This window comes from Procambarus clarkii, chromosome 44, assembly GCF_040958095.1.
Source record: "Procambarus clarkii isolate CNS0578487 chromosome 44, FALCON_Pclarkii_2.0, whole genome shotgun sequence".
NCBI lineage: Eukaryota > Metazoa > Arthropoda > Malacostraca > Decapoda > Cambaridae > Procambarus > Procambarus clarkii.
Window position 1 is genome coordinate 16902817 of NC_091193.1, and position 14701 is coordinate 16917517.

The 14701-nt window shown below is 38.4% G+C and overlaps 2 protein-coding genes across 2 annotated transcripts; one reads left to right on the forward strand and one right to left on the reverse strand.

Moving 5' to 3' along the window:
- LOC123745228 (uncharacterized) lies at window positions 1-3030 on the reverse strand. Its single transcript, XM_045725539.2, has 6 exons — window positions 2888-3030; window positions 2037-2078; window positions 1874-1957; window positions 1700-1789; window positions 310-399; window positions 1-218 (listed from the first exon to the last, which is right to left on the reverse strand). The coding sequence occupies exons 2-6, from the start codon at window positions 2076-2078 to the stop codon at window positions 126-128; spliced, it is 399 nt and encodes a 132-aa protein (XP_045581495.2). The 5' UTR covers window positions 2888-3030; the 3' UTR covers window positions 1-125.
- Window positions 3031-4098: 1068 nt separating this feature from the next.
- LOC123745391 (uncharacterized) lies at window positions 4099-9006 on the forward strand. Its single transcript, XM_045725900.2, has 3 exons — window positions 4099-4253; window positions 6557-7739; window positions 8131-9006. Exons 2-3 carry the CDS (start codon window positions 6578-6580, stop codon window positions 8328-8330), a joined length of 1362 nt encoding a protein of 453 aa, XP_045581856.1. The 5' UTR covers window positions 4099-4253; window positions 6557-6577; the 3' UTR covers window positions 8331-9006.
- Window positions 9007-14701: the final 5695 nt, after the last annotated feature.

The window sequence follows — 14701 nt, forward strand, 5'->3', positions numbered from 1 at the left end:
TTTTATAGGTTTTAGTTTTATTAAATGCTTACATTACATGTTAAAATTGTAATCACTTGTGCAATAAATATATAATCATGTGTACATTAAAGCAGGTGGCAATAATTATTACCAATTACAATACTTTAAGTACACGTAACCGTCTCTGTAATTACTTCGACAACAGTAGTAGTCGATTCTACCAGGTTTAGCGTAGTTACTATAGGCTCGGTCTGGACCTGCGGACGGTTATTACAAGTTAATAATGTACCACAATTAAAATATGAAAGTAAAAACTTCATTAATTCATTGTTAACGTTTGCAAATTACATTGTCTGTGACGGTGACGAAGTGAGTTACGAAGACGTTGTCTGCCGTTCTCACTGTGTCCGATTCCTCCGTCCTTGGCACGCTCACCACCTGTAATTTATTTCCAAGTACAATGGATTTGAGATTACACGCGATTGGTAGCTTTACATACATGCAAAAACTCAGCATTTCGGGCTTGTTAAGCCAACATCAGGCAAGATGAAAAAATAAATTCTAGCAAGGTTTATTATCAAGATAACAGGACTACACCGGTAAAAAAATATATTTAGTAATATTGGGGAAAGTGTTTTAAAAGATGTAGTGCGCGTTTGAAGCACAAAGTAGGGAACTAGACGAAATTAGGTACTTTTTGGTTTTACTGTTGAGTAGGGCAGGGGGGGGGGGGAGGTTTAAGATTTTTGTAATGCATCAGGGAGCGATTTCCAAAGATTTTGCCTCTATTTGCATTGAGGGTTTGCAGATTTTGTCTGAGGGTACAAGATATTTCTGGTGTGGTGCTCATGCGTTATGTAACAATTATCAATGAATGGTTTTAGATCTTTAACATTTAAGAACAATGTTCCGTATATTTAGATAGCAGGAGAATAAAGAGATGGTATGTTAAATTAGTGTTTTAAACACTTTCAAATCATTTATGTATACAAGAAATAGAGGCATCAAGATATTGCCCTGTGGTACTCCTAATGCCAATGGTAGAGTAGTGGAGATTATGCCACTGCTGGGTATACATTTTATGCGTCACTCTTGGCAACTACTATAGTCCAGAGCAAGGACATACCATAGTGAAGCTTAAGAGGTGGTTATGGTTCAGTAACCAAGGCCTTTCGCAGGTAAATTAAGAGGCCAATTGGGAATTATGGCTGTATAGGTTATAGCAAGTAGATAAAATTAATCTATCACTTATAAGAATGAAGCAACACTGGCAGTGGTTCATGTTTAGTTTTATACGATTATGAAAAAAACAGTTTTTAAATAATTTCAATTTGAAAGTATAGGTAGATTTGATATTTACGTCAGCTGTGTACTATATGAACTGAATTTTTTTTTCCAAGAAAGAAAATAGTTTTTTTGAATTACAGAGCCGTGTGTAGTTAGAGGGGGGGGTGGCAGCACTATTATATCAGCCTTAATTAGTATTCCCAGCTTGTGTTTCACGTGAATTATGGATATAATACCTGTCGGGATTGGCATCAGGAGTTTAGAGGATAGCTGCCCGTGAGCCATGTAGTAACGCCTTTCTGTCTTACTGGGACTTTTCTGGCACGGTTAGTACCAATTTGAGAGAAACTAATCAATTGCAATATTCAAGGGTTGCAAATAACCATCACAATCGCCACTACCAGTATACTTTAATACGCAAGCTTAATTTTATTTAACACTTTATACATACCCCTGTGCAGACTATCATTAATTGGCAAGAGTCTTTCACTCCCACTGTGGTTACCACGTCGACCGTGCGGGTTACTGTCGAGACTTCGTTCTGTGGGGGTTATGCCAGTCATAATTAAGAAATTTGATTCTAATAATTTTCCATAGGCATAGAGTATTGGTCAAGTTTACTTACATAGACTGTAAGAGTAGAGGTTTCGGGCTTTCCGAAGGGGAGCGGCACGCCGGTGCATTGAGGTTGGGATGTTTTGCCATTTACCTGTTTAAAATAAAATTTGTTTTAAGGCTTTAAAAGAATCCATCACAAAAAAAAAAAAGCGTATAACAAAGAAACTTACCAGACTAAGGAGTCCGATGATGATCAGGGGATATATGGCCATCTGCAAGTGAAAGTTCATATTAATAATTATTAAATTACTTTTAAACCCTCCCTCCCATTGTACAGTGGGAATTTACAACCAGTTACATTAGAGGTTTAGCCATTATATTTAATTTCAGTGGAAATAACTTTCCAAAGCCTTATCGAATATGTAGCGAGTACAAACAATATACTCACTCCAACTTTTCATTAGCTTAATGAATTTAGCACTAATTGCAGTAGCTATAATCTGATTACAGGCAACAGTTCTTCCATCCTCCTATCTTAGGAGGAAGCCGAGGGGTAGTCACTGAATATAAGCAAGCGATAAGAGAATAGCCAACATTATAATCTCCAATCAAGAATGTAGCACTTCATGCAGTTCGAGTCGACCCCAAAACGCTAGAGTTTCGACACAGAACAGACAGCAAACTAGGACCGCACCCAGCTACAACGCTCTCCCACGGAGCTCCGCGACTCGTGCCTCACTCGGCTCCGTGCTTCAAGCTTTGTCGCAATGTCTACGACACTGCCGTATCCAAGACTACCAAATAAATATGCAACCCCACTAATCTACGTAACAAACGTGTGTTACAAATAAAATTATATTCAAAAAGAACAATTCTTTACACATTAGAGGGATCGTAATGTATAAAAATGAAAGTTTGCAATATTTTCCCCTAATCAAGTATTTACTATACCGGGTAAAGTCTTCTAGAGGTATTACTGAGAGACGCTTTAGACTAATGAAATGTTATCCCAGAAGCAAAAGAGCTCAAGTGACTAGAGGAGGGAAGGACACGGGGAGGATACAAACTTAAAACCAAAAACCTCAGCAATATGTAGACTTAAGCGTATCAAACACGGAGAGAGGAGTGAGGAGCGAAGGTCAGCGAGGTCCGACGTTACCTCTTCCACCAAACACTTATGTAGAATATTGCTACAAAGACTCGAAGCTTGGTGAAGCTCAGCGCTTCCTCACACACCCGTCCTCCCTTTCCCCACTCATCTCCCGGGTCGAATGGAACCTCTCTAAATGGTTCCTCAACGTCAGACCGTCGTCTTCAACAAAAGTCAAATGTGCATTGCATACAGCCGCCAACTCTGTTTATGAATAAAAAACGCTACACTCCAACCCATCCTCAGGCCAGGCTCGTTACAGCTGCTCCTGTCCCCCTCCCCCCCTCCCAAGAGACGCATTCATCAATTTTCAAATACTTGTGTATTAAAAAGTGGTTTGTTCTCATATATAAGTTACTATTATTATATTTTAAATTTCTATGTATAGTTAGGCGTTGGTTAGCTTAGGTTAGGTGTTCAGGGTATGTTGACGATTATTGGAATTTGAAGTACGTGGGTGAACCATTTACAGAGAAGCTATTCGAATAGTGGTCATTGGCAAAGCATTCTCCGAGAAATATTCGAACGTCATCAGTTATGAATCGTGTAAATAGCAGCCCGTCCTCCAAACAAAGATCCAAAAGTGATTCCATGCAGCCGCCAAACCCCCTGTTTATGAATGAAAAGCGGTTTACACACGACTCACAACTGCTGACGTTCGAACATATCCGGAACAAGTGCTTCATTGACGAATTTTGTTCGAATCACAACGCTATAAATGCTTCACCCACGTACTACAAATACAAATAATCGTCAACAGAACCTAAACACCTGACCTAACCTATCCTATGCCTATATATGCACAATATGCCAATATATTATAATATTAATTTATACTTGAGAAAATTCCCGTTTTGAATGAACAGCATGTTAAAATTTATGAATGCGTCTGTTGGGTCGACCGCTGAATGTAATGGACTTGAGTAGAGGACGGGTTGTGTAAACCATTTTCATTCATAAACAGGGAGTTAGGCGGCTGTACTAACAACCATTTGGCCTTTATCATCAACAAATTCCTGATTTTCTTCCAAGTAACTTTTAGACCGTAAGCTTGAATATTCTAGTGTGACCAAAAATCTTAAATTGTACAAAAGACTGTAATTACAACATGTTTAGGTGTCAGGTTGTGTTGAACCTTCGTGCCATCTATTGACAGAAGGTAAAACTAATGACGGCTTTGCAACTCGCTGCCACACACCTCCAGTATGTTCCGTGTCGTTCCAAGTCCTCCCTGTTGTCAGCCAATCTTAGCAGTGTAGTTTGAGGAAAAGTCTGGAAAGGGTGTGTTTCTTTCAAGGTTAGTTTTCATGTCTACTTTTTGTTGTATTGAATTATTTCTAGTTTTACATAACGGGGTTTTAAGTGTTTGTAACCATTAAAGTAGGTACCGAGTGAATTTAATTGTAAATAAAATATCCTTATTTAAATTTGACTCTTTGTTGTCTACCGTTTCTTGATAATTACCGGGCTACGTAGAGTTAACTCTGCTGTTCGTTAATGAATTCAGTTCGATTTATCAACAACTGAGGGCGTGGGTTATTTTAAATTGTTGATGTCTTCTAACTCGTAAGACATTTTGCAGTCTTGGAGCCATAATCTCAAAGATGAAGCGAGAAACTCTAGGGCATCCCTTGATATACTATTGTGCAGATTTGCATCTTAATCTTTTTAAGTTTATCGACACTGTTAACTTACATAAAGTAACCTAAATTCGTAAGTTGAATAAGGTTACTGACTTGGGCGTCTAATACTATAGACATTGACCAATTTGGCTTGTGCCAAATTATCTTAATCAAATTAGATTTGGGTCTATTCTCAGGTCGCTTTCCTTTTTATACAGGGATCGTACCTTTGCGTACTTCTTACTGTGCGTATTTTCACTTGTTCCTTTCCTGATAACATAAATTTGGGCTTGGTTAGTTCAGTATAAATTTTAAAACTACCACCTAGTGTAACGTTCCCTTGCTGAGCGTCCCATCCCACCTTCCTCTGGTCCTAATCGTGTCACTAATTTCTGCTGCGGATATTGCCATGGAAGTGTCGGGTCGTTGACTTTAGTAATAAGGTGGGTCCTAATAGCGGCCCTCGCAGCACTCCTTGTTATCGCTCAATACAGACCTATCTCATTGTTACTGTTACCTTTCGCTGAATTCCTGAGGTACGCCCTCATCCACTACGCTCACACTAATTTGCTTATCTGTCTTGGACTGTATAAAATCGTGAACAGTATGCAGGCTCCCAGCCTTCTTTACTTCCATTGTCTTTAATTTTGGCTTGAGCAGAATCTTGCTTTTCTAAATCTATCGAGGCAATAAGACAAATTTGGTAGTTTGAGATTGATGTAAACAATCTCTAGTAACTTGCAAAAGGTGAATTTAAGATTATTAAGCTGTAGTTTATTCGTAATCTTCCCTTGCTATATTGGCACCCCATTAGCCATTCTCCAACCGTCTGGAAGCTTCCCGATATAGTTTTAATATTAAAGCGTAGGGGCTAGTGCTTACGTTCTCTTGTCTGGAGTTTTAAGTTTCCTTTGGTCCCTTCTACATAAGGGACTCGTCTGTGGCTTAGATTCAGCTTCAAACTTGGTTTTCCATTAAGAACTGAATTATACCCCCCTTTCCCCCCCCCCTCCCCATTGTTGTCGGATCAAAGAATTTGTAGCTGGAGTGGGCAAATATTGGCGTACCAGTTTGAAGGACAGTTTCTGGAAGTTGGGTCACTGACTTAACATTATGCCAGTCATGGTTGCTGAATGTTCCCTTTGACAATTCTTGTCCCTCTAATGTTGCTTCTGTGGCTAATGTTTAGTTGCAAGTAGTGGAATGGATCTTGCCTTGCCCCCCTCCAAACCATTCCTACAAATTATCTTAATTGTTTAATCAATTAAGTTCCTCTAACTTTCCACCACCGCCCACGGGATGGATATGGGATGCATAATGACAACTTCTATTTTCCCTACTCGTCATATTCAGAGTAAACCCTCTACCGTGTATGCAAGGGTCCATTTTCAATTTAAAAGAGATTCTTGGTGTTTCTAGATTAGGATTCTCAGATTCTGTAGCCTAATTCTTCAGTTTTCCTGTGCTGCAGTTTGTAAACCCATTCCACATTACTCGCAACTTGGGGCATAGTACCTGCTTATAGTACACCCAGGAGATTTACGTTAGTTCCCCAAAGCATAGTCAGCTTTGGTTCCTGCTGTCCGGTAGGCTTTGAATGATTAGTTCTCTCCTTTTCAATGGTATTAAGTGGAATTTGAGGGTAACTGTCTACCACTTTACTGTAACTCTTTGGACAATGAATATTGTTCAGGCGTTAGTTGATCCTGTAGCTTGTTTTGACTGTCGTAGACTTCCCTCGTGTGCTTTCTCTAGTTCTTCTCCAAATTTTGCTTTATCTTTGTTCGCTGGCCCTTTCATTTAGCTAATTTTTATCTTCAAAATCTCATTTTCTTGTCCTTTAAAGGACAAATTGTCTTTTAAATTTTTGCTTTTGCATGCTCGGTAGTTTTTCAACATTTGGGAGTTTTATATATATATATATATATATAATCGCTTTCTAGTGCATATTTATAGTATATAAGCGTTTTCCCACCAGGTGACTTGGGAGTGAATCATTATGGAATGGCTTACCTCTTCAGAGTCTCGGGCCGTTAATGATAATGTGTTGGAGAGCCCTAATAAGCTTAGCCAGTCTCTAAGTGATATTTCCAATGTGCACAAACCATGGGTGTCCAATGGGGGGCTCGTTGCAAAAAACAAATATGTGCACAGTGCAAAAAGTTGCCTTGAAGCTCGATCGCTTGTACAGTGGGATTCTAGCGATGCTTCCACAATTAATGAGTGCACTACAGAACTTGAAGAAGGGTCGTTAATGAATGTAAAGGAAAAAGATAAGAGTTTTAATTCTAGAACTCTGGCCTACCATGAAGGCTGTAACGGCCAAGAATTGTATATGGACGATGAAAGTGAAGATGATATGCTTAATCATTTAACCAGTTCTTATGTGGACCAGGATGACTCTTGTGACGATTCACCCTTGAATAAATCTGCGTTTTCACTCAACAGCACCCTTGAGCTACTAGAAGACTTCTTGATCTCTCCTTTCCGTAGGATCCATGACAAAGTAAGGAAGAAGCTCCAAACGGTGGCATCGCCAATCAAATATGAACATCTTGATGAAAATGGAAATTGCATTAAATTTTTGGAGGATGAGAAGGAAACTTCTTGTATTAGAGGAATCTTACAATGCGACACGGTGTTAGATGATGAAAGTCCATTGTCATCAAATCTCTCATCGCCTCATTTGGATAGTACTATGCAATTCTCTGAGGATGCTTCAACTAGCTATCAAGGAGCATTAAGTAACGACTGCATATTAGGAGTGGAAAAATCTTTTGATGTCAGTGTTAATAATGCTATAGAGGCTGAAGAAGAGGACAAGACGCCAAGGGCACCGTGGAACTCTCCGGTATTAGACACTGAAGAAACAAATTACAAAACCCCGAAATCGGAGATTGAACAAATGGTGTCGTGGCATTCGCCATTATTTAGAAAACTGATTAATTCCCCTTTGCTTAATAAATTTGAAGCAAAGTCTGAAGGTTATTTGTGCCATATCCATGCTCCTTCGTGGCTGGTGTGGCGTCCCAAGATGCAGGCCTTCATCTGCAACTTTGAAAATAAAGATGAGATCAAATTGCAAGTTGATCTAATGTTGGAAGAACCAAATCCAGAAGAACACTTTAATATTGTTCGTGGCCACGACAATTCAGCACCAGGTATGTTTTACTTTATTTAATACTGTACATAGTATTTGGTGTGGTTATGCTCCAAAAACGCAAGAATTGACTTGGTAAGTCGGCTCTTGTACATGAATTTCGCAGTGAAATTCCACCCGTATTTTCTTGCAAAATTAAATTATATAATTCACAAATTTCAGAAAACTTAATTAGCTTTGGTTGTTCTGACCCTCGACAAGTTATTGCTCTTTCTATATAGATAAATGGGGAAAAAATCCCTAGTATTACCCTGATAAACTAATATACTAACTTGATATTAAAAGCTAATCTTTCATGACCTGGAAAACAGGCTTTTACTTCAGTGTACTGAATAGTTGTCTTGCCTAGTAATAATTTTGCATTACAAAAATTTATTGTATTGGTATTACAGAGGTGGGCGAGGAGCGTATACTGTACATACCTCGCGGCATGGTGTGGGTACGGACCTCCAGCTCCGGCTTCCTCACCACCAGGGCGCGGCTTGAGCAGCTCACCTTGTCCCACACACTACCTAGTACCTGGCGGGTTGTTTCTAGGAAAACTAAGGTCACAAGGTTAAAAAAATCCTATGGCAAGTATCTTCATTTATAATGGAACTTATCGCATTAATGAGTAAAGAGGAATGAGTTATATTATAAAGGCTGCTCAATTTTATTTGGTTTGAGGCTGTTAAAATTAAATTTAGAATTCGGACCCCCTTGTACATTATATTAGTAGCTAAGTAAATAAGAGTAACCTGTTATTGTCGAGACGCCGACTACGGTTTTTGGGAAAGTGCTTATAGTAATGTGAAATATATATTATAAGCACATGCTAATGTTTGGAGACATGCATTGAATGATTGTAAATGTTTAATTTTACCAAGCTGCCTAGACAATGTAATAAGTTATGTTCAACAGTATCTAATTTAGTAGCCCCCTGTACTAGTATTAATGTACGTATAGTAAAAAAATATCTATCCTACTAACGTATGCAATGTACAAAAACCTAACATACCTCCTGATGTAGGCATTATATATAAAAGCATTTTTAGACTTTTGTAATATCCAGTGTAAAATTTTATTAAATTTTATCTGTACAGTATACAGTACTTGGTCATAGCCTAATTACTACAGTGTCTAGCAGGCGTAAAATCCCTATAATATACATTAATAACAAATGTTTATAAATCATAATAACCTTATGTTTTTATTAGTCTTCAAAAATAAAAATGCACATGTTTAAATTAAAGGATATGTTAATATAATAAATAACGTTTAATTGTGGATATTTGTCATTTTGTAATGTTCGCCTTGTGGGTTTTTCTCATTGGCATCCTTAGTGATATTTAGCGCCTTAGGGAGCCGGTCGGCCGAGCGGACAGCACACTGTACTTGTGATCCTGGGTTCGATCCCAGGCGCCGGCGAGAAACGATGGGCAGTTTCTTTCACCCTATGCCCCTGTTACCTAGCAGTAAAATAGGTGCCAGGGTGTTAGTCAGCTGTCACGGGCTGCTTCCTGGGGGTGGAGGCTTGGTAGAGGACCGGGCCGCGGGACACTAAAAAGCCCCGAAACCTCAAGATAACAAGATAGCCTTATGATTATCCCACACATTTGATGGTGCTACATAGCCTTCCCGGCTTGGTGCCTTCCTTTGATAATTACTTGTCATTTTTAAATGTACTTAGTAACAATAAATCCCTTTGGTATTAATATAAATATTTAAATTTTGTAAAACTTTTAAAAATATTAACGTTTCATTAAAGTAAGTCTTTCTGAAGCGGATACATATTTAAGCACACCACATAAACCTCATAACTGCCCGTCATGTACAGACCCACTATGATAAATTAATTTTCCTAGTACAGTATCTCTGGTTTAAGACAATTAATTCTACTAGTTCACAACATACCAAGCCAAAAGAGTTTTGAAATTTCTATATTTGATCTGCAATAGTAACCTATAGGTGGCTTTATTAGTCAATAATTTATCCTTAGTGAGCATACTTGCTCTTGCTTATTTAACCAGTCTTCCATTGGACTTGTCGAGAAGTGATAAAAAAATTAAGTTTATTTTGAATGATTAATGTAGTACAATACTGCATTAATTTGAAATATATTCGACCCGCCTAAAAGGTCTGATGCTGAAATTTAGCAGAGTATTTGAAAATGGGTTTCACTTGCTAAAGAATTTATCAGACTTTTTATTGTGAATAAACTTTTTCTAAAATATTGCTGGTTCTCAATGTGCTTCTAATAACAATGTTTAACAATGTGATATGCAGCTAACAAAATCCACAATTCCGAATAAACTGGATTTATATTTTAAACGGCTTGTGTGTAAGTAAACATAAAAGGGTTAAAGAATAGTTTAACAGCCCATCTTCCTGAATTGATTAGCAACTTTGTCAAAAGTACCAATAAATACTTTGACTAAAACCACTAAAATGTTTTTCTATTGAGGCTTGGTGGCGTCCTTGGTGATATTTAGCGCCCTCTGATTATTCCGCACATTTGATGGTGCTACATAGCCTTTCCGGTTTGGTGCCTTCTTTTGATAATTACTTATTGAGGCTTGGCCAACTATGAAACTTTTAACAGCATGTAGAACATAACCACTCCCAGCAATTCTTGGCCTAATACACGCCAACTTAGGCCTAGTATTATGTGGTATACTAGACAGACATGTTTGGTTTTTAGCTATTTTTTCAGGTCTTTTGTAAAATTAAAAGTACAAAAGGAAATTTGGTTGTCCATCACTACTTCGCTTCAAAGATAAAAAATATTGGTGGTCCATCGCTTCAAAGGTATACTTCATGTCTGTGTATTAAGCAATTGTATTAAGTTTGCCTTAAGCAATATTCGGACAAAAAAATAATACTGGCTGGGTCGGCATAAGGTCTGTTGGTGTAAAGAACCCTCCTGTGGCTTCGCCTACACTCATGAACACCAACTTATGTACAACAGCAAACAGGAGCATGTTACGTGTGCTAATTGACGTTTAGCTTGTACTATGTAGATTAAGAGTTCTGTTTACAAGTCTGCAAAATTGACGAGAACAGAGATCTCGTAACTTGTTTCTATTAATGGGCCCTGGTAATACTGTTGGGTTCGTTCTCAACTCAAAATCGAATTCTGGGTTCGAATACCGGGCGGGGTAGAAATGGCTGGGCGAGTTTCCTATCACTTAATGCCAGCCCGTCCTCCAAACAAAGATCCAAAAGTGATTCCATGCACCCGCCAAACCCCCTGTTTATGAATGAAAAGCGGTTTACACACGACTCAAACTGCTGACGTTCGAACATATCCGGAACAAGTGTTTCACTGACGAATTTTGTTCGAATCACGCTATAAATGCTTCACCCACGTACTACAAATACAAATAATCGCCAACAGAACCTAAACACCTAACCTAACCTAACCTATGCCTATATATGCACAATATGCTAATATATTATAATATTAATTTATACTTTAGGAAATTCCCGTTTTGAATGAGCAGCATGTTAATATTTATGAATGCGTCTGTGGGGTTGACCGCTGGATGTAATGGACTCGAGTCGAGGACGGGTTGGTAAATAGGTACCCAGGAGTTAATCGGCTTTTTATGGGGTTGCATCCTAGGGGGCGAGGGACCTCGATATAAATAAGCCTAGCGTGTGTATATGTATATACACATACACTGGATGCCTGTCCCCCTACACAATGCATTATTATTGCCTAAAAATAGGTCAACCTTGATATTAAAAATTTAAAATTTGGTATAATTTGGTAAAATTTAAAATCTGGTATAGGCCGCACGAGGTCCTCTACCAAGGTCAGCGGTACTACACAAGACAGCTCAGGAGACAGTTGCACAGGGGAAACCCGCCCTCGACTCAAGTCAATTACATCCAGCGGTCGACCCCACAGACGCATTCATCAATTTTAACATACTGTTCAGTCAAAACGGGAATTTTCTCAAAATCGTATTGGCATCCTTGGTGATATTTAGCGCCCTCTGATTATTCCGCACATTTGATGGTGCTACATAGCCTTCCCGGTTTGGTGCCTTCTTTTTGATAATCAATTAATTCTCAAATAAAAATTATTATAAGATAGTAGTATATTGTGCATATATAGGCATAGATTAGGTTAGGTGTTTAGGTTCTGTTGGCGATTATTTGTTTGTAATACGTGTGTGAAGTATTTATAGGGTTGTGGTTTGAACAAAATTCGTAAGTGAAGCACTTGTTCCGGAAGTGTTCGAACGAAATCGGTTGAGTCGTGTGTAAACCGTTTTTCATTCGTAAACGGAGGGGTTTGGCGGGTGTATGGAATCCCTTTCGAGTCCGTGACCGTCTTCCCTTGCCTGTGCAGTCCGTCCTCCCTTTGGAGGACGGACTGCACAGGGGGCAAGGTCACGGGCGGCCTGATTCGAGCGCTTCGAGACCGGGCACAAGTCGGCGGAACTGTCTACACTCAAGGTCACGCAACACAGCAGCTGCTTCGACAACCTGAGGCACCGGGTAGAAATAGCCTTAGCTACTCTATCCCTTTGAGATGTATTTCCTTCTCATCTTAAACATACTTGAACTTGAGGCATCGTCCACACACCAACACAGACGGTATTGCAGGAATGTCCATGGAGACACTCACCGCACCCAATTTTCCCTGGATTGGAAATGTGCAAATGTTACCCCCATTTTTAAGAAAGGAAGAAAGAGCTCGGCAGAAAACTACCATCCGATCAGCTTGATATCACACATCTGCCTCTCGTGGAGAGAATCTTAAGGGAATCATACAACATATCGCAGCAAACAATCTTGTAAAATCAACGCATCACGGATTTGTTAAAAAATAGATCCTGTCTCCCTCACCTGCTCACATTTCTGGAAACGGTAACCGGCTATTCAGACAAAAGACTTCCGGTAGATGTAGCTTACATTGACTTTGCTAAAACTTTTGACAAGGTACCACAAATGAGACTGGCAAGGAAATTACAGGCACATGGAATAAATGGGAGAATACTGGAATGGATAAAACAATGGTTAAAACAGAAAACAAAGGGTCGTGCTAAATAGAAAAGATCATCCGGGCAAATGGGGAGAGCTTTGACAAACCGCCAGCTTTCTATCTTCGTCTGTTTTTACTCTCGGGTAAATTTAGTGTCTTGAATGACCTTCTAATGCTTTGCCAGTGCCAGCTTCCTATTTGCTACAGACGTTACCCTCTGTGTGCGTGTGTGCGCACCTTTAGTGTTGGAAATATATCCACTCTCAAATCTTTCTTTTAGTCTTACCCTTTTAGGGTAAATGCCTCCTAGTCTACTTTCCCTTTCACTTGCTAGAATTGAATTTTAACAGCCATTTGTCTGTTCACTCCTGGAGTTTATATAAGTCTTCCTATAATTTTATGCAGTCCTCTTTTTAAACTCTTTTTTTTTTTTAACATTAACTTCAATTGTCTAGTGTTTCTGGCCATCTGTTGTCACCTCTCCTTGCACTCTAATCGGGTTCTAGTAGGACCTGAAAAGGGCTGCACTGCTGTCAATGCAGCTGGACCACTAAAGTTTGAAAATGTACTTTTCCCAGTGATTTTTGCATCAAAAGCATATTACTGTACATCATTTAAATTAACAAAAACCTAATTGAACCTCTGTATTACTGATGATTAGATACAATGAAAAATCCATTGCATCAGAAGAGGTTTGAAACCAAGACAGTTTCCAATTTTTTATTTTTGTCAGGCAATGGGTCATAATGTGTAAATATGAAGGCATGTACCAAAACATATTTGACCATCCTTTTGTGTCATACCGTAATACTGTATTCTATAATTTCCAAGCGAACTCCTTGCCCCAAAGATAGTGAAGAAGTTGATGTTATGATAACCTCATACATTGAATTAGGGAACAAAATTTTGTGTGTATGTATGTATATATGTGTGTGTGTGTATGTATGTATGTATGTATGTATGTATATATATATATATGTCGTACCTAATAGCCAGAACGCACTTCTCAGCCTACTGTTCAAGGCCAGATTTGCCTAATAAGCCAAGTTTTCATGAATTAATGTTTTTTCGTCTACCTAACCTACCTAACCTAACCTAACCTAGATTTTTTTGGCTACCTAACCTAACCTTACCTATAAATATAGGTTAGGTTAGGTTAGGTAGGGTTGGTTAGGTTCGGTCATATATCTACGTTAATTTTAACTCCAATAACAAAAAATTGACCTCATACATAGAGAAAAGGGTTGCTTTATCATTTCATAAGAAAATATTTATAGTAAATATATTAATTCAGGAAAACTTGGCTTATTAGGCAAATCGGGCCTTGAATAGTAGGCTGAGAAGTGAGTTCTGGCTACTAGGTACGACATATATATATATATATATATATATATATATATATATATATAATGTCGTACCTAGTAGCCAGAACTCACTTCTCAGCCTACTATGCAAGGCCCGATTTGCCTAATAAGCCAAGTTTTAATGAATTAATTGGTTTTCGACTACCTAACCTAACTTTTTCGGCTACCTAACCTAACCTAACCTATAAAGATAGGTTAGGTTAGGTTAGGTAGGGTTGGTTAGGTTCGGTCATATATCTACGTTAATTTTAACTCCAATAAAAAGAAATTGACCTCATACTTAATGAAATGGGTAGCTTTATCATTTCATAAGAAAAAAATTGGAGAAAATATATTAATTCAGGAAAACTTGGCTTATTAGGCAAATCGGGCCTTGCATAGTAGGCTGAGAAGTGCGTTCTGGCTACTAGGTACGACATATATATATATATATATGCCGTACCTAGTAGCCAGAATGCACTTCTTGGCCAACTATGCAAGGCCAGACTTGCCTAATAGGCCGAGTGATTTTCTTTATTTTCAATAAAATGTTTCCAATACGTTTATTTGAATTATTATTAATATATTATATAAGGAACATAAATTATTGACTTAGTTGTGTTAGTTTAGGTTAGGTTAGGTAAG

What these genes read in the sequence shown, in the direction of transcription:
- LOC123745391 (XM_045725900.2), top strand. Translation starts at nt 6,578, where the DNA reads ATGGAATGGCTTACCTCTTCAGAGTCTCGGGCCGTTAATGATAATGTG. An exon ending in CCACGACAATTCAGCACCAG is followed by an intron (nt 7,740 to 8,130) that starts GTATGTTTTACT and finishes TTGGTATTACAG; the next exon opens with AGGTGGGCGAGGAGCGTATA.
- LOC123745228 (XM_045725539.2), bottom strand. Translation starts at nt 2,078, where the DNA reads ATGGCCATATATCCCCTGATCATCATCGGACTCCTTAGTCTG. An exon ending in TAATGATAGTCTGCACAGGG is followed by an intron (nt 400 to 1,699) that starts GTATGTATAAAG and finishes AATAAATTACAG; the next exon opens with GTGGTGAGCGTGCCAAGGAC. An exon ending in TCGTCACCGTCACAGACAAT is followed by an intron (nt 219 to 309) that starts GTAATTTGCAAA and finishes AACCGTCCGCAG; the next exon opens with GTCCAGACCGAGCCTATAGT.